Source organism: Oncorhynchus mykiss, chromosome 3 (genome assembly GCF_057628025.1).
Source record: "Oncorhynchus mykiss isolate SJ-2025 chromosome 3, ASM5762802v1, whole genome shotgun sequence".
Lineage (NCBI taxonomy): Eukaryota > Metazoa > Chordata > Actinopteri > Salmoniformes > Salmonidae > Oncorhynchus > Oncorhynchus mykiss.
In genome coordinates this window covers 22,027,501-22,047,500 of record NC_143024.1, presented here as the reverse complement: position 1 = coordinate 22,047,500, position 20,000 = coordinate 22,027,501, and the positions used below count along the sequence as shown (strand labels likewise).

General features: G+C 42.1%; 1 protein-coding gene across 1 annotated transcript in view; it reads right to left on the bottom strand.

Moving 5' to 3' along the window:
* The window catches only part of LOC118945770 (protein kinase C alpha type), a 39,911-nt gene that overhangs the window by 13,325 nt on the left and 6,586 nt on the right, over positions 1-20,000 (bottom strand). Inside the window, exons 3-9 of the mRNA XM_090230680.1 lie at positions 19,943-19,974; positions 19,480-19,559; positions 11,592-11,703; positions 9,448-9,576; positions 7,929-8,085; positions 7,489-7,684; positions 7,011-7,223 (exon numbers count right to left, since the gene is read on the bottom strand). Of these exons, the coding sequence (XP_090086806.1) occupies positions 7,011-7,223; positions 7,489-7,684; positions 7,929-8,085; positions 9,448-9,576; positions 11,592-11,703; positions 19,480-19,559; positions 19,943-19,974 (919 nt within the window). The remainder of the gene's footprint in view (positions 1-7,010; positions 7,224-7,488; positions 7,685-7,928; positions 8,086-9,447; positions 9,577-11,591; positions 11,704-19,479; positions 19,560-19,942; positions 19,975-20,000) is intronic.

Genomic DNA, 20,000 nt, shown 5'->3' with positions numbered 1-20,000 from the left:
AAAGACAGATTGACTATCAGAAAGACAGATTGACTATCAGCAAGACAGATTGACTATCAGAAAGACAGCTTGACTATCAGAAAGACAGACTGACTATTAGAAAGACAGATTGACCATCAGAAAGACAGATTGACTATCACAAAGACAGACTGACTATCAGAAAGACAGACTGACACACAGAAAGACAGACGGACTATCTGAAAGACAGACGGACTATCTGAAAGACAGACTGACACACAGAAAGACAGACGGACTATCTGAAAGACAGACTGACACACAGAAAGACAGACTGACTATCTGAAAGACAGACGGACTATCTGAAAGACAGACTGACACACAGAAAGACAGACGGACTATCTGAAAGACAGACTGACACACAGAAAGACAGACTGACTATCTGAAAGACAGACTGACACACAGAAAGTTAGACTTCGTGTGAAAACGTTACATGAAAACATTACATAGCCAAGCAAATCCAATGCTTCAGACACATCTCTGCACACACAGCTGAAATCATCCACCGAAAGTGACCAGACAAACTATGCACAAGAACATCTTTCAACACTAAACCATTTACAGAGTTTTCAAATGTTACATCCACAATATCTGTTCCTCATTCCATGAAATCACACTCCTGCTGTTTCTTTCTTTCTCTCTGTCTCACTGTCTCTGAAATTCTAATTCACCAAGGCTTTTTAATTGTTCAAGGTATTACAGCGCTCTCTCTCTCTCTCTCTCTCTCTCTCTCTCTCTCCATCCCTCTCTCTCTATCTCTCTCTCACCCCTCCCTCTCTCTCTCTCTCTCCTCTCTCTCCAACCCCCTCTCTCTACCCCCACCCCTCTCTCTCCTCGCCATCTCTCTCTCTTACCCCTCTCTCTCCTCTCTCCACCCCCCCCTCTCTCTCCCCCACCCCCCTCTCCTCTCCCTTTCTCCCCCTCTCCCCCTCTCTCTCCCCTTCTCCCCCTCTCCCTCTCCCCTCCTATCTCTCCCTCCCCTCCCCCCCCCTCTCTCTCTCCCCCACCCCCCCTCTCTCCCTTTCTCCCCCCTCTCTCTCCCTTTCTCCCCCCTCTCTCTCTCCCCCTCTCTCTCCCTTTCTCCCCATCTCTCTCTCCCTTTCTCCCCATCTCTCTCTCCTTTTCTCCCCATCTCTCTCTCCCTTTCTCCCTATCTCTCTCTCATTTTCTCCCCATCTCTCTCTCCTTTTCTCCCCATCTCTCTCTCCCTTTCTCCCCATCTCTCTCTCCCTTTCTCCCCCCTCTCTCTCCCTTTCTCACCCCTCTCTCTCTCCCCCTCTCTCTCCCTTTCTCCCCATCTCTCTCTCCTTTTCTCCCCATCTCTCTCTCCTTTTCTCCCCATCTCTCTCTCCTTTTCTCCCCATCTCTCTCCCTTTCTCCCTATCTCTCTCTCATTTTCTCCCCATCTCTCTCTCCTTTTCTCCCCATCTCTCTCTCCTTTTCTCCCCATCTCTCTCTCCCTTTCTCCCCCCTCTCTCTCCCTTTCTCCCCCCCCTCTCTCTCTCCCCCTCTCTCTCCCTTTCTCCCCATCGCTCTCTCCCTTTCTCCCCATCTCTCTCTCCTTTTCTCCCCATCTCTCTCCCTTTCTCCCCATCTCTCTCTCCTTTTCTCCCCATCTCTCTCTTCTTTTCTCCCCATCTCTCTCTCCCTCCTATTGTGAGGTGCCAGGTTGAGAGTTTAGCCAGGGTGGGTGACCACTGAGAGTCAAATCTGAAAGACAGCTAGAACAATGTTGATGATGCTAATAATGTGTGTGTAGTCCTCATGGTTTCTGGTCTATACCGTATCTAATAGAATGGCTGGCATGACAGTGATGGAGTTTTAATTTCAACTCAGTTAGACCCAAGGGACAACACTGGGCATTGACACAATCTGTCATACCTGTACTTTGATTGTGTTACATCATCAGACAGGTGTGTTATGTTTATTACAGTGTGTCACCAGACAGGTGTGTTATGTTTATTACAGTGTTTATTACAGTGTGTCAGCAGACAGGTGTGTTATGTTTATTACAGTGTTTATTACAGTGTGTCAACAGACAGGTGTGTTATGTTTAGTACAGTGTGTCAACAGACAGGTGTGTTATGTTTATTACAGTGTTTATTACAGTGTGTCAACAGACAGGTGTGTTATGTTTATTACAGTGTGTCAACAGACAGGTGTGTTATGTTTATTACAGTGTGTCAACAGACTGGTGTGTTATGTTTATTACAGTGTGTCAACAGACTGGTGTGTTATGTTTATTACAGTGTGTCTACAGACTGGTGTGTTATGTTTATTACAGTGTGTCAACAGACAGGTGTGTTATGTTTATTACAGTGTTTATTACAGTGTGTCAACAGACAGGTGTGTTATGTTTATTACAGTGTGTCACCAGACAGGTGTGTTATGTTTATTACAGTGTGTCACCAGACAGGTGTGTAATGTTTATTACAGTGTTTATTACAGTGTGTCAACAGACTGGTGTGTTATGTTTATTACAGTGTGTCAACAGACAGGTGTGTTATGTTTATTACAGTGTGTCAACAGACACGTGTGTTATGTTTATTATGGTGTTTATTACAGTGTGTCAACAGACAGGTGTGTTATGTTTATTACAGTGTTTATTACAGTGTGTCAACAGACAGTTGTGTTATGTTTATTACAGTGTGTCTAGAGACAGGTGTGTTATGTTTATTACAGTGTTTATTACAGTGTGTCAACAGACAGGTGTGTTATGTTTATTACAGTGTGTCACCAGACAGGTGTGTTATGTTTATTACAGTGTTTATTACAGTGTGTCAACAGACAGGTGTGTTATGTTTATGACAGTGTTTATTACAGTGTGTCAACAGACAGGTGTGTTATGTTTATTACATTGTGTATACAGGCAGGTGTGTAATGTTTATTACAGTGTTTATTACAGTGTGTCAACAGACAGGTGTGTTATGTTTATTACAGTGTGTCACCAGACAGGTGTGTTATGTTTATTACAGTGTTTATTACAGTGTGTCAACAGACAGGTGTGTTATGTTTATTACAGTGTGTCAACAGACAGGTGTGTTATGTTTATTACAGTGTTTATTACAGTGTGTCTAGAGACAGGTGTGTTATGTTTATTACAGTGTTTATTACAGTGTTTATTACAGTGTGTCAACAGACAGGTGTGTTATGTTTATTACAGTGTTTATTACAGTGTGTCAACAGACAGGTGTGTTATGTTTATTACAGTGTGTCTAGAGACAGGTGTGTTATGTTTATTACAGTGTTTATTACAGTGTGTCTAGAGACAGGTGTGTTATGTTTATTACAGTGTTTATTACAGTGTGTCAACAGACAGGTGTGTTATGTTTATTACAGTGTTTATTACAGTGTGTCAACAGACTGGTGTGTTATGTTTATTACAGTGTGTCAACAGACAGGTGTGTTATGTTTATTACAGTGTGTCACCAGACAGGTGTGTTATGTTTATTAAAGTGTTTAGTACAGTGTGTCAACAGACAGGTGTGTTATGTTTATTAAAGTGTTTAGTACAGTGTGTCACCAGACAGGTGTGTTATGTTTATTAAAGTGTTTAGTACAGTGTGTCAACAGACAGGTGTGTTATGTTTATTAAAGTGTTTATTACAGTGTGTCAACAGACAGGTGTGTTATGTTTATTACAGTGTGTCAACAGACTGGTGTGTTATGTTTATTACAGTGTGTCAACAGACAGGTGTGTTATGTTTATTACAGTGTGTCAACAGACAGGTGTGTTATGTTTATTACAGTGTTTATTACAGTGTGTCAACAGACAGGTGTGTTATGTTTATTACAGTGTTTATTACAGTGTGTCAACAGACAGGTGTGTTATGTTTATTACAGTGTTTATTACAGTGTGTCAACAGACAGGTGTGTTATGTTTATTAAAGTGTTTATTACAGTGTGTCAACAGACAGGTGTGTTATGTTTATTACAGTGTGTCACCAGACAGGTGTGTTATGTTTATTACAGTGTGTCAACAGACAGGTGTGTTATGTTTATTACAGTGTGTCAACAGACAGGTGTGTTATGTTTATTACAGTGTGTCACCAGACAGGTGTGCTATGTTTATTACAGTGTTTATTACAGTGTGTCTACAGACAGGTGTGTAATGTTTAGTACAGTGTGTCAACAGACAGGTGTGTTATGTTTATTACAGTGTGTATACAGACAGGTGTGTTATGTTTAGTACAGTGTTTATTACAGTGTGTCAACAGACAGGTGTGTTATGTTTATTACAGTGTGTATACAGACAGGTGTGCTATGTTTATTACAGTGTTTATTACAGTGTGTCTACAGACAGGTGTGTAATGTTTAGTACAGTGTGTCAACAGACAGGTGTGTTATGTTTATTACAGTGTGTCAGCAGACAGGTGTGTTATGTTTATTACAGTGTGTCAACAGACAGGTGTGTTATGTTTATTACAGTGTTTATTACAGTGTGTCAACAGACAGGTGTGTTATGTTTATTACAGTGTTTATTACAGTGTGTCAACAGACAGGTTTGTTATGTTTATTACAGTGTGTCAACAGACAGGTGTGTTATGTTTATTACAGTGTTTATTACAGTGTGTCAACAGACAGGTGTGTTATGTTTATTACAGTGTGTCTAGAGACAGGTGTGTTATGTTTATTACAGTGTTTATTACAGTGTTTATTACAGTGTGTCAACAGACAGGTGTGTTATGTTTATTACAGTGTGTCTACAGACTGGTGTGTTATGTTTATTACAGTGTTTATTACAGTGTTTATTACAGTGTGTCAACAGACAGGTGTGTTATGTTTATTACAGTGTGTCTACAGACAGGTGTGTTATGTTTAGTACAGTGTTTATTACAGTGTGTCAACAGACTGGTGTGTTATGTTTATTACAGTGTGTCTACAGACTGGTGTGTTATGTTTATTACAGTGTTTATTACAGTGTTTATTACAGTGTGTCAACAGACAGGTGTGTTATGTTTATTACAGTGTGTCTACAGACAGGTGTGTTATGTTTATTACAGTGTTTATTACAGTGTGTCAACAGACAGGTGTGTTATGTTTATTACAGTGTGTCACCAGACAGGTGTGTTATGTTTATTACAGTGTTTATTACAGTGTGTCAACAGACAGGTGTGTTATGTTTATTACAGTGTGTCAACAGACAGGTGTGTTATGTTTATTACAGTGTGTCAACAGACAGGTGTGTTATGTTTATTACAGTGTTTATTACAGTGTGTCAACAGACAGGTGTGTTATGTTTATTACAGTGTGTCAACAGACAGGTGTGTTATGTTTATTACAGTGTTTATTACAGTGTGTCTACAGACAGGTTTGTTATGTTTATTACAGTGTTTATTACAGTGTGTCAACAGACAGGTGTGTTATGTTTATTACAGTGTGTCAACAGACAGGTGTGTTATGTTTATTACAGTGTTTATTACAGTGTGTCAACAGACAGGTGTGTTATGTTTATTACAGTGTGTCAACAGACAGGTTTGTTATGTTTATTACAGTGTTTATTACAGTGTGTCAACAGACAGGTGTGTTATGTTTATTACAGTGTGTCAACAGACAGGTGTGTTATGTTTATTACAGTGTGTCAACAGACAGGTGTGTTATGTTTATTACAGTGTTTATTACAGTGTGTCAACAGACAGGTGTGTTATGTTTATTACAGTGTTTATTACAGTGTTTATTACAGTGTTTCTACAGACAGGTGTGTTATGTTTATTACAGTGTGTCAACAGACAGGTGTGTTATGTTTATTACAGTGTGTCAACAGACAGGTGTGTTATGTTTATTACAGTGTTTATTACAGTGTGTCAACAGACAGGTGTGTTATGTTTATTACAGTGTGTCAACAGACAGGTGTGTTATGTTTATTACAGTGTTTATTACAGTGTTTATTACAGTGTTTCTACAGACAGGTGTGTTATGTTTATTACAGTGTGTCAACAGACAGGTGTGTTATGTTTATTACAGTGTGTCAACAGACAGGTGTGTTATGTTTATTACAGTGTTTATTACAGTGTGTCAACAGACTGGTGTGTTATGTTTATTACAGTGTTTATTACAGTGTTTCTACAGACAGGTGTGTTATGTTTATTACAGTGTGTCAACAGACAGGTGTGTTATGTTTATTACAGTGTGTCAACAGACAGGTGTGTTATGTTTATTACAGTGTTTATTACAGTGTTTCTACAGACAGGTGTGTTATGTTTATTACAGTGTGTCAACAGACAGGTGTGTTATGTTTATTACAGTGTGTCAACAGACAGGTGTGTTATGTTTGTTACAGTGTGTCAACAGACAGGTGTGTTATGTTTATTACAGTGTTTATTACAGTGTGTCAACAGACAGGTGTGTTATGTTTATTACAGTGTTTATTACAGTGTGTCAACAGACAGGTGTGTTATGTTTATTAAAGTGTTTATTACAGTGTGTCAACAGACAGGTGTGTTATGTTTATTACAGTGTTTATTACAGTGTGTCAACAGACAGGTGTGTTATGTTTATTACAGTGTGTCTACAGACTGGTGTGTTATGTTTATTACAGTGTGTCAACAGACAGGTGTGTTATGTTTATTACAGTGTTTATTACAGTGTGTCAACAGACAGGTGTGTTATGTTTAGTACAGTGTGTCAACAGACAGGTGTGTTATGTTTATTACAGTGTTTATTACAGTGTGTCAACAGACAGGTGTGTTATGTTTATTACAGTGTTTATTACAGTGTGTCAACAGACAGGTGTGTTATGTTTAGTACAGTGTGTCAACAGACAGGTGTGTTATGTTTATTAAAGTGTTTATTACAGTGTGTCAACAGACAGGTGTGTTATGTTTATTACAGTGTTTATTACAGTGTGTCAACAGACAGGTGTGTTATGTTTAGTACAGTGTGTCAACAGACAGGTGTGTTATGTTTATTACAGTGTTTATTACAGTGTGTCTACAGACAGGTGTGTTATGTTTATTACAGTGTGTCTACATGCAGGTGTAGGTGTGTTTCAGTACCTTTCCGAAGCTGCCTTTTCCCAGCACCATGAGGAAGTTGAAGTCCTGGAGGCAAACCCTGGGCTTGACCGGTCCTGCAGGTAGGGTGGCCAGACAGGGGACTGACGGGATTGAGGGGGACAGGACAGACACGGGGACAGGGACAGACACAGGGGCAGGCCTCAGGGAGGGGGGGAGAAGGGAGGGGGGAATAGCATCTAGACCACTAGGCTCCTATTGAAGAGAAGAGGGGGGAGGGGGGAGGGCTTAGTTATAAAAAAATGTCACACACATCCACACACACACAAACCTGCAATGTATGGATTTTAATGAAGCACTCCTGCACCCTGGTGGCCAAAGTGAGGGAGCTTACACACATTTTGTTTGGTCATACTCCGAGTCTAAATATACCTATATATACCAATAGTTATATATAATATATGTATTCTATAACTCTAACTACACTACCCATAATCCACTGCATGAGAGTATGTCTTACATTTTCGTCAGGGACAGGCATGTTGTAGTACTCTCCCTCATCCTGATCCAGCAGTTTGAACCAGCCGCTAACTGAGTGACGGAATATCTCGCTCACTCCGAACGACAGCGATCCCATGAAGTCATTCCGAGACGTACGATCCCAATCCCACACCTCCACCGACAGACGCCGGTCCCACTGCCGCCCACGCACCGAGCTGGGGAGAGAGATGGGAGTGAAAGAGGTTACCGACCAGGTATCCGACCTCCAGTCATCTGCACACCTCAAGACCATGTCAGTCCACTGAGATAAAGCTCCTGGGGCTAACACAAGTCTAGTTCCCTTTGCAGAGTTCCCAGAACTACTGGTACACACACGCACACGCACACGCACACACACACACACACACACACACACACACACACACACACACACACACACACACACACACACACACTCACAAGGTGAAGCTCTCGTTCCAGACGGGGTTGAGTGTGGAGCGGATAGTCTTGGTCTTCTGTTTGCTCTGGCTCTTGGGGTCAGGGATTAGCTTGAGCTTTACGTAGGGGTCAGACAGACCGTTGGGGTCCATGGGGATCAGGTTACGAGCCTCCCGCACTGAGGGGGGAGAGAGGGGGGTGGAGCGGCAGAGGGAAAGAGTCAGACAATGGATAGCATAGATGGCCATACAGATGCCATATCTTAATTTGAACCAGTTTCTCACAGCAGGAAAATAATCCTGCAGCAACAGGAAATGTGAATATTATGTGGATTATGATGAATGTACATTTTTTTGTAGGAGATGATACAAATTGTATCAGGGCAAATCAAGTCTGAAATTACAAACTTTCGAATCCTTTTTAAACTTGAAAACACTACAAGTTTGCAATTCCTTCTGTGCATGAAAAATCCTGCTACAACAGCATGATCAATTTAAGATTTGGCATCTGTGATGCACCACAGAGAGCATGACTTGTGGGAGTGTGTGCCTGTATTCAGCTCCCCCACTCCGCCTAGTGGTCAGTACCTGACAGTGCGAATGGTAGATTGACATCAGTGGTGGAAAAAGTATCCAATTGTCATACTTGAGTATAAGTAAAGATACTTTAATAGAAAATGACTCAAGTAAAAGTGAAAGTAACCCAGTAAAATACTACTTGAGTAAAAGTCTAAATGTATTTGGTTTAAATATACTTAAGTATCATAAGTTAAAGTATAAATAATTTCAAATTCCTTATATTAAGCAAACCATATGGCACCATTTTCATATAGATATTTTTATGGATAGCCAGGGGCAGACTCCAACATTTAGACATCAAATACAAACGAAGCATGTGTTTTTAATGAGTCCAGCAGATCAGAGGCAGTAGGGATGTAGGGATGACCAGTGTTCAGTGTTGTGTTGATAAGTGCATGAATTGGACCATTTTCCTGTCCTGTTCAAAATGTAATGAATACTTTGGGGTGTCAGGGAAAATGTATGGACTAAAAATAGTACATGATTTTCTTTAGGAATGTAGTGAAGTAAAAGTAAAAGTTGTCAAAATTATATATAGTAAAGTAAAGTACAGATAGCCTAAAAAATGACTTAAGTAGGACTTTAAAGTATTTTGACTTAGTACTTTACACCACCGGGTGACAGAGACATGTAAACCCTGTCTCTATTAGTGGTTAGGGACAACACCACCGGGTGACAGAGACATGTAAACCCTGTCTCTATCAGTGGTTAGGGACAACACCACCGGGTGACAGAGACATGTAAACCCTGTCTCTATCAGTGGTTAGGGACAACACCACCGGGTGACAGAGACATGTAAACCCTGTCTCTATCAGTGGTTAGGGACAACACCACCGGGTGACAGAGACATGTAAACCCTGTCTCTATCAGTGGTTAGGGACAACACCACCGGGTGACAGAGACATGTAAACCCTGTCTCTATCAGCGGTTAGGGACAACTCTTCTAAACACTTAGTTGTGACCTGTGATGAAGATGTCCTCGTTCTCTCCCCGGACGGTCAGGTGGATCCTGCCTCTCTTCTCTGTATGATCTTGACCACACAGGCTGGGCACCAGGCTCTCACAACGCTTGTGGACATTCATCTCACAACCTGTAGTACATGCACACAAGTATAGACGCACCAACACACACACACACACACACAAACACATAGAGATAATAACACGTGGTAAGAAAACACTTACACACATATACTGTACATTCATGCTACACACACATCACAACTGCTGCTCTTATTATGCTTGATAAATACTGCACAATTAAAACAATTTCCCCCCAATCCCGCCGTCCCCAAAACACATGTAAATATTGGACTATACAGTGCCTTGCGAAAGTATTCGGCCCCCTTGAACTTTGCGACCTTTTGCCACATTTCAGGCTTCAAACATAAAGATATAAAACTGTATTTTTTTGTGAAGAATCAACAACAAGTGGGAAACAATCATGAAGTGGAATGACATTTATTGGATATTTCAAACTTTTTTAACAAACAAAAACTGAAAAATTGGGCGTGCAAAATTATTCAGCCCCTTTACTTTCAGTGCAGCAAACTCTCTCCAGAAGTTCAGTGAGGATCTCTGAATGATCCAATGTTGACCTAAATGACTAATGATGATAAATACAGTCCACCTGTGTGTAATCAAGTCTCCGTATAAATGCACCTGCCCTGTGATAGTCTCAGAGGTCCGTTAAAAGCGCAGAGAGCATCATGAAGAACAAGGAACACACCAGGCAGGTCCGAGATACTGTTGTGAAGAAGTTTAAAGCCGGATTTGGATACAAAAAGATTTCCCAAGCTTTAAACATCCCAAGGAGCACTGTGCAAGCGATAATATTGAAATGGAAGGAGTATCAGACCACTGCAAATCTACCAAGACCTGGCCGTCCCTCTAAACTTTCAGCTCATACAAGGAGAAGACTGATCAGAGATGCAGCCAAGAGGCCCATGATCACTCTGGATGAACTGCAGAGATCTACAGCTGAGGTGGGAGACTCTGTCCATAGGACAACAATCAGTCGTATATTGCACAAATCTGGCCTTTATGGAAGAGTGGCAAGAAGAAAGCCATTTCTTAAAGATATCCATAAAAAGTGTCATTTAAAGTTTGCCACAAGCCACCTGGGAGACACACCAAACATGTGGAAGAAGGTGCTCTGGTCAGATGAAACCAAAATTGAACTTTTTGGCAACAATGCAAAACGTTATGTTTGGCGTAAAAGCAACACAGCTCATCACCCTGAACACACCATCCCCACTGTCAAACATGGTGGTGGCAGCATCATGGTTTGGGCCTGCTTTTCTTCAGCAGGGACAGGGAAGATGGTTAAAATTGATGGGAAGATGGATGGAGCCAAATACAGGACCATTCTGAAAGAAAACCTGATGGAGTCTGCAAAAGACCTGAGACTGGGACGGAGATTTGTCTTCCAACAAGACAATGATCCAAAACATAAAGCAAAATCTACAATGGAATGGTTCAAAAATAAACATATCCAGGTGTTAGAATGGCCAAGTCAAAGTCCAGACCTGAATCCAATCGAGAATCTGTGGAAAGAACTGAAAACTGCTGTTCACAAATGCTCTCCATCCAACCTCACTGAGCTCGAGCTGTTTTGCAAGGAGGAATGGGAAAAAATGTCAGTCTCTCGATGTGCAAAACTGATAGAGACATACCCCAAGCGACTTACAGCTGTAATCGCGGCAAAAGGTGGCGCTACAAAGTATTAACTTAAGGGGGCTGAATAATTTTGCACGCCCAATTTTTCAGTTTTTGATTTGTTAAAAAAGATTGAAATATCCAATAAATGTCATTCCACTTCATGATTGTGTCCGACAATACAGTTTTATATCTTTATGTTTGAAGCCTGAAATGTGGCAAAAGGTCGCAAAGTTCAAGGGGGCCGAATACTTTCGCAAGGCACTGTAACTTGTGCCTTCCTGTATTATACTGATGCTAAAATGTTTATTCTATTCTACTGAGTCATTTACTTTATGTTGGTATTCTTATCTTTTATTATGTCTTATTGATGTTGCATTGTCGAGAAGGAACCTGCAAGTCAGCATTTTGGCTAATAAAACTTGAAACAGAACGTCTGGTTACTTACAGGAGCATTTCATGCCCTGTTGGATAAGGCCATAGAGCAGAGAACCACAGTGATCACAGAATGTTGGAGAAGTGTAGGTCTGAGGTCGAAATCTGTGTTTACTCTTCAAGTCCTGAGAGAGAGAAAGAGACAGACAGACAGACAGACAGACAGACAGACAGACAGACAGACAGACAGACAGACAGACAGACAGACAGACAGACAGACAGACAGACAGACAGACAGACAGAAAGAAAGAAAGAAAGAAAGAAAGAAAGACAGACAGATAGATATGAGAGCAGTAAGTCATTGAGACAGACAAACAGATAGACATGAGAGTAGTAAGTCATTGAGACAGACAGACATGAGAGTAGTAAGTCATTGAGACAGACAAACAGATAGACATGAGAGTAGTAAGTCATTGAGACAGACAGACAGACAGACATGAGAGTAGTAAGTCATTGAGACAGACAGACATGAGAGTAGTAAGTCATTGAGACAGACAAACAGATAGACATGAGAGTAGTAAGTCATTGAGACAGACAGACATGAGAGTAGTAAGTCATTGAGACAGACAGACAGACAGACAGACAGACAGACAGACAGACAGACAGACAGACAGACAGACAGACACACAGACAGACACACAGACATGAGAGTAGTAAGTCATTGAGACAGACAGACAGACAGACAGATAGACATGAGAATAGTAAGTCATTGAGAGAGACAGACAGATAGACATGAGAGTAGTAAGTCATTGAGACAGACAGACAGATAGACATGAGAGTAGTAAGTCATTGAGACAGACAGACAGATAGACATGAGAGTAGTAAGTCATTGGGACAGACAGACAGACAGACATGAGAGTAGTAAGTCATTGAGACAGACAGACAGACAGACAGACAGACAGACAGACAGACAGACAGAAAGATAGACAGACAGACAGACAGACATGAGAGTAGTAAGTCATTGAGACAGACAGACAGACAGACATGAGAGTGGTAAGTCATTGAGACAGACAGAAAGATAGACAGACAGACAGACATGAGAGTAGTATGTAATTGAGAGAGACAGACAGATAGACATGAGAGTAGTAAGTCATTGAGACAGACAGACATGAGAGTAGTAAGTCATTGAGAGAGACAGACAGACAGACATGAGAGTAGTAATTAATTGAGACAGACAGACATGAGAGTAGTAAGTCATTGAGACAGACAGACAGACAGACATGAGAGTAGTAAGTCATTGAGACAGACAGACAGACAGACAGACAGACAGACAGACAGACAGACAGACAGACAGACAGACAGACAGACAGACAGACATGAGAGTAGTAAGTCGTTGAGACAGACAGACATGAGAGTAGTAAGTCAGAGACAGATAGATACACATGAGAGTAGTAAGTCGTTGAGACAGACAGATAGACAGACATGAGAGTAGTAAGTAATTGAGACAGACAGACAGAGGGACATGAGAGTAGTAAGTCATTGAGACAGACAGACAGACATAAGAGCAGTTAGTCATTGAGACAGACAGACAGATAGACATGAGGGTAGTAAGTCATTGAGACAGACAGACATGAGAGTAGTAAGTCCTTGAGACGGACAGACATGAGAGTAGTAAGTCATTGAGACAGACAGACAGATAGACATGAGAGTAGTAAGTCATTGGGACAGACAGACAGACAGACATGAGAGTGGTAAGTCATTGAGACAGACAGAAAGATAGACAGACAGACAGACAAACAGACAGACAGTAAGTCATTGAGACAGACAGACAGACAGACATGAGAGTAGTAAGTCATTGAGACAGACAGACAGACAGACAGACATGAGAGTAGTAAGTCATTGAGACAGACAGGCATGAGAGTAGTAAGTCATTGAGAGAGACAGACAGACAGACATGAGCGTAGTATGTCATTGAGAGAGACAGACAGACAGACATGAGAGTAGTAATTAATTGAGACAGGCAGACATGAGAGTAGTAAGTCATTGAGACAGACAGACAGACAGACATGAGAGTAGTAATTCATTGAGACAGACAGACAGACAGACAGACAGACAGACAGACAGACAAACAGACAGACAGTAAGTCATTGAGACAGACAGACAGACAGACATGAGAGTAGTAAGTCATTGAGACAGACAGACAGACAGACAGACAGACAGACATGAGAGTAGTAAGTCATTGAGACAGACAGACAGATAGATTCCCTCAGATTCCCTCTGTCTACCCAAGGACGCCAGAGGACAAAAATCAGTTAACCACCTAACTGAGGTACTCAATTTAACCTTGCGCAATACCCTAGATGCAGTTGCACCCCTAAAAACTGAAAACATTTCTTATAAGAAACTAGCTCCCTGGTACACAGAAAATACCCGAGCTCTGAAGCAAGCTTCCAGAAAATTTGAACGGAAATGGCGCCACACCAAACTGGAAGTCTTCCGACTAGCTTGGAAAGACAGTACTGTGCAGTACCGAAGAGCCCTTACTGCTGCTCGATCATCCTATTTTTCTAACTTAATTGAGGAAAATAAGAACAATCCGAAATTCCTTTTTGATACTGTCGCAAAGCTAACTAAAAAGCAGCATTCCCCAAGAGAGGATGACTTTCACCTTAGCGGTGATAAATTCATGAACTTCTTTGAGGAAAAGATTATGATTATTAGAAAGCAAATTACGGACTCCTCCTTAAATCTGCGTATTCCTTCAAAGCTCAGTTGTCCTGAGTCTGCACAACTCTGCCAGGACCTAGGATCAAGAGAGACGCTCAAGTGTTTTAGTACTATATCTCTTGACACAATGGTGAAAATAATCATGGCCTCTAAACCTTCAAGCTGCATACTGGACCCTATTCCAACTAAACTACTGAAAGAGCTGCTTCCTGTGCTTGGCCCTCCTATGTTGAACATAATAAACGGCTCTCTATCCACCGGATGTGTACCAAACTCACTAAAAGTGGCAGTAATAAAGCCTCTCTTGAAAAAGCCAAACCTTGACCCAGAAAATATAAAAAACTATCGGCCTATATCGAATCTTCCATTCCTCTCAAAAATTTTAGAAAAGGCTGTTGCGCAACAACTCACTGCCTTCCTGAAGACAAACAATGTATACGAAATGCTTCAGTCTGGTTTTAGACCCCATCATAGCACTGAGACGGCACTTGTGAAGGTGGTAAATTACATTTTAATGGCATCGGACCGAGGCTCTGCATCTGTCCTCGTGCTCCTAGACCTTAGTGCTGCTTTTGATACCATCTATCACCACATTCTTTTGGAGAGATTGGAAACCCAAATTGGTCTACACGGACAAGTTCTGGCCTGGTTTAGATCTTATCTGTCGGAAAGATATCAGTTTGTCTCTGTGAATGGTTTGTCCTCTGACAAATCAACTGTAAATTTCGGTGTTCCTCAAGGTTCCGTTTTAGGACCACTATTGTTTTCACTATATATTTTACCTCTTGGGGATGTTATTCGAAAACATAATGTTCACTTTCACTGCTATGCGGATGACACACAGCTGTACATTTCAATGTAACATGGTGAAACTTTCTACTTTTAAACTCGGACAAAACAGAGATGCTTGTTCTAGGTCCCAAGAAACAAAGAGATCTTCTGTTGAATCTGACAATTAATCTTAATGGTTGTACAGTCGTCTCAAATAAAACTGTGAAGGACCTCGGCGTTACTCTGGACCCTGATCTCTCTTTTGAAGAACATATCAAGACCATTTCAAGGACAGCTTTTTTCCATCTACGTAACATTGCAAAAATCAGAAACTTTCTGTCCAAAATGATGCAGAAAAATTAATCCATGCTTTTGTCACTTCTAGGTTAGACTATTGCAATGCTCTACTTTCCGGCTACCCGGATAAAGCACTAAATAAACTTCAGTTAGTGCTAAATACGGCTGCTAGAATCCTGACTAGAACCAAAAATGTGTATCATATTACTCTAGTGCTAGCCTCTCTACACTGGCTTCCTGTCAAAGCAAGGGCTGATTTCAAGGTTTTACTGCTAACCTACAAAGCATTACATGGCTTGCTCCTACCTATCTCTCTGATTTGGTCCTGCCGTACATACGTACGCTACGGTCACAAGACGCAGGCCTCCTAATTGTCCCTAGAATTTCTAAGCAAACAGCTGGAGGCAGGGCTTTCTCCTATAGAGCTCCATTTTTATGGAACGGTCTGCCTACCCATGTCAGAGACGCAAACTCGGTCTCAACCTTTAAGTCTCTACTGAAGACTCATCTCTTCAGTGGGTCATATGATTGAGTGTAGTCTGGCCCAGGAGTGGGAGGGTGAACGGAAAGGGGGTTGATTCACTGATGTGGTCATCCTGTCTGGGTTGCCCCCCCCCCCCCCCCCCCCCTTGGGTTGTGCCGTGGCGGAGGTCTTTGTGGGCTATACTCAGCCTTGTCTCAGGATGGTAAGTTGGTGGTTGAAGATATCCCTCTAGTGGTGTGGGGGCTGTGCTTTGGCAAAGTGGGTGGGGTTATATTCTTCCTGTTTGGCCCTGTCTGGGGGTGTCCTCGGATGGGGCCACAGTGTCTCCTGACCCCTCCTGTCTCAGCCTCCAGTATTTATGCTGCAGTAGTTTATGTGTCGGGGGGCTAGGGTCAGTTTGTTATATCTGGAGTACTTCTCCTGTCCTATTCGGTGTCCTGTGTGAATCTAAGTGTGCATTCTCTAATTCTCTCCTTCTCTCTTTCTCTCTCTCGGAGGACCTGAGCCCTAGGACCATGCCGCAAGACTACCTGACATGATGACTCCTTGCTGGTCATTTATGAACATTTGAACATCTTGGCCATGTTCTGTTATAATCTCCACCCGGCACAGCCAGAAGAGGACTGGCCATCCCACATATGCTCTCTCTAATTCTCTCTTTCTTTCTCTCTCTCGGAGGACCTGAGCCCTAGGACCATGCCCCAGGAATACCTGACAAGATGACTCCTTGCTGTCCCCAGTCCACCTGACTGTTCTGCTGCTCCAGTTTCAACTGTTCTGCCTTATTATTATTCGACCATGCTGGTCATTTATGAACATTTGAACATCTTGACCATGTTCTGTTATAATCTCCACCCGGCACAGCCAGAAGAGGACTGGCCACCCCACATAGCCTGGTTCCTCTCTAGGTTTCTTCCTAGGTTTTGGCCTTTCTAGGGAATTTTTCCTAGCCACCGTGCTTCTACACCCGCATTGCTTGCTGTTTGGGGTTTTAGGCTGGGTTTCTGTACAGCACTTTGAGATATCAGCTGATGTACGAAGGGCTATATAAATAAATGTGATTTGATTTGATTTGATAGACAGACAGCCAGCCAGACAGACATACAGACAGACAGACAGACAGACAGACAGACAGACAGACAGACAGACAGACAGACAGACAGACAGACATGAGAGTAGTAAGTCGTTGAGACAGACAGATAGATAGACATGAGAGTAGTAAGTCATTGAGACAGACACACAGATAGACATGAGAGCAGTAAGTCATTGAGACAGACAGACAGAAAGACATGAGGGTAGTAATTAATTGAGACAGACAAACAGATAGACATGAGAGTAGTAAGTCATTGAGACAGACAAACAGATAGACATGAGAGTAGTAAGTCATTGAGAGAGACAGACAGACAGACAGACAGACAGACAGACAGACAGACAGACAGACAGACAGACATGAGAGTAGTAAGTCGTTGAGACAGACAGACAGATAGACATGAGAGTAGTAAGTCATTGAGAGAGACAGACAGACAGACAGACAGACAGACAGACAGACAGACAGACAGACAGACAGACAGACATGAGAGTAGTAAGTCATTGAGACAGACAAACAGATAGACATGAGAGTCGTAAGTCATTGAGAGAGACAGACAGACAGACAGACAGACAGACAGACAGACAGACAGACAGACAGACATACATGAGAGTAGTAAGTCATTGAGACAGACAGACAGACAGACAGACAGACAGACAGACAGACAGACAGACAGACAGACATGAGAGTAGTAAGTCAGAGACAGATAGATAGACATGAGAGTAGTAAGTCGTTGTGACAGACAGACATGAGAGTAGTAAGTCATTGAGACAGACAGACAGACATGAGAGTAGTAATTAATTGAGACAGACAGATATGAGAGTAGTAAGTCATTGAGACAGACAGACAGACAGACAGACACAGACAGACAGACAGACAGACAGACAGACAGACAGACAGACAGACAGACAGACAGACAGACAGACAGACAGACAGACAGACATGAGAGTAGTAATTAATTGAGACAGACAGACATGAGCGTAGTAAGTCATTGAGACAGACAGACAGACAGACAGACAGACAGACAGACATGAGAGTAGTAAGTAATTGAGACAGACAGACAGACAGACAGACAGACAGACAGACAGACAGACAGACAGACAGACAGACAGACAGACAGACAGACATGAGAGTAGTAAGTCATTGAGACAGACAGACATGAGAGTAGTAAGTCATTGAGACAGACAGACAGACAGACAGACAGACAGACAGACAGACAGACAGACAGACAGACATGAGAGTAGTAAGTCATTGAGACAGACAGACAGATAGACATGAGAGTAGTAAGTCATTGAGAGAGACAGACAGATAGACATGAGAGCAGTAAGTCATTGAGACAGACAGACAGACAGACAGACAGACAGACAGACAGACAGACAGACAGACAGACATGAGAGTAGTAAGTCATTGAGACAGACAGACAGACAGACAGACAGACAGACAGACAGACAGACAGACAGACAGACAGACAGACAGACATGAGAGTAGTAAGTCATTGAGACAGACAGACAGACAGACAGACAGACAGACATACAGAGACAGACAGAAAGACATGAGGGTGGTAAGTCATTGAGAGAGGAACATCCTCATGTTTATGTGTTGTGATAAACGGGGGGAAACGAGGAGAAACGAAGGAGCGATTGAGAGTGGTATATTCATGGCAACCAATTACATTTCTGTGCTGGGAAGAGAGTTCGATATGTTAATGGAATGTTTTCCTGGGGAAGCCTGAATTATCTCTATCTGCTTTTCAGCTTATCAGTTTCTTCCCCATCCACATCCCCTTCCTCTCTAACTGTCTGTCTTCCTCTCCTCATCCTCTCTACTCCCCAAACCCCATCTCACACCCTTTGAGCTTAACTTTGAGAACTCCCCCCACCTCTTTCATTCTCTGCCAACTCTCACTCTCTCTCCATCAGGCAGTTTCTGAGCCAAGCTCTTCCTCCCAATTCCGTCCTGTCAATCGTTCTCCCTCACATACACACACACACACACATACACTCATTTTTTGCACACACCCACTCTCTCTTTCTCTTTGACCTCATTTCTGATCCAGTTTATTTAGCTGAAAAAAGACAAACCTCTTTGAAATCCCAAAGAGAGACAGAGAGAGGGAGCAATCTGTTCACCCTCTCTACCTCTGCTCATGTCTCTCAGTCTTCCTCCCCCTCTCAACCTGGATCCCTCACTCCTCCTCCCTCCTCTTTGTTTTCTCTCTTTCTCTTCCTCTCTCTGGATGGATTGGCGAGAGAAAGGGAGGAGTGAGGGAGTAGCCTGAAAAGGGGAAGTGTGGAGTGGAGGGATGAATAGATGGAGAGATGTAAAGATCTATATAAGGATGAATGACAGTAAAGGCGGAGTGGAGGAATGACAGACAGAGGGACAGGTGTGTGTGTGTGTGTGTGTGTGTGTGTGTGTGTGTGTGTGTGTGTGTGTGTGTGTGTGTGTGTGTGTGTGTGTGTGTGTGTGTGTGTGTGTGTGTGTGTGTGTGTGTGGCTGTGTGGCTGTGTGGAATGATGGATGAATACGGGAGGGAGGGAAGGAAGGAAGGAGAGGTGAGTGTAAAAGCTGGGAGAAGGGGGAAGATTGACTCACTTCTGTAGGAGCAGTGGGGGCTCCAGGACAGGTGAAGGTTACATACTCGTGACATCGTTTGTGGACAGAGAAACTGCACACTGCCACAAAACACAGAGCAGAAAGACAATCAACACATTACTACATCCAAATCCATTTGATCCCTGCTTATAAAAATCTCTGATTCCAAGAATAATGTGGAAAATGTGTGTGTTCTAGTCTTGTCAAAAACAAAAACAAACTGCTGAATGTCATTGTGATCAAGATTGTTCACTAGGGGTTCAATGTCAAAAACACAATGCATCAATCAATACCAAAATAAAATATTCCTTCATCAATGATACTATTGCCTTGACTTACTCTAAGGGGTTCAGGCCTATAATTGCTGTTAACGTCTTTGGACAAATGCATTTGTAAAATGTGTTATAAAAAAAAGGGTAACGATCGGCTGATTAATGATAACTTATGATCCAATAATCCTTACCTTGACATTGAAATCCCTGCTTTCCAATTCCCCTGTGTGGAACAAACCATAACACAAC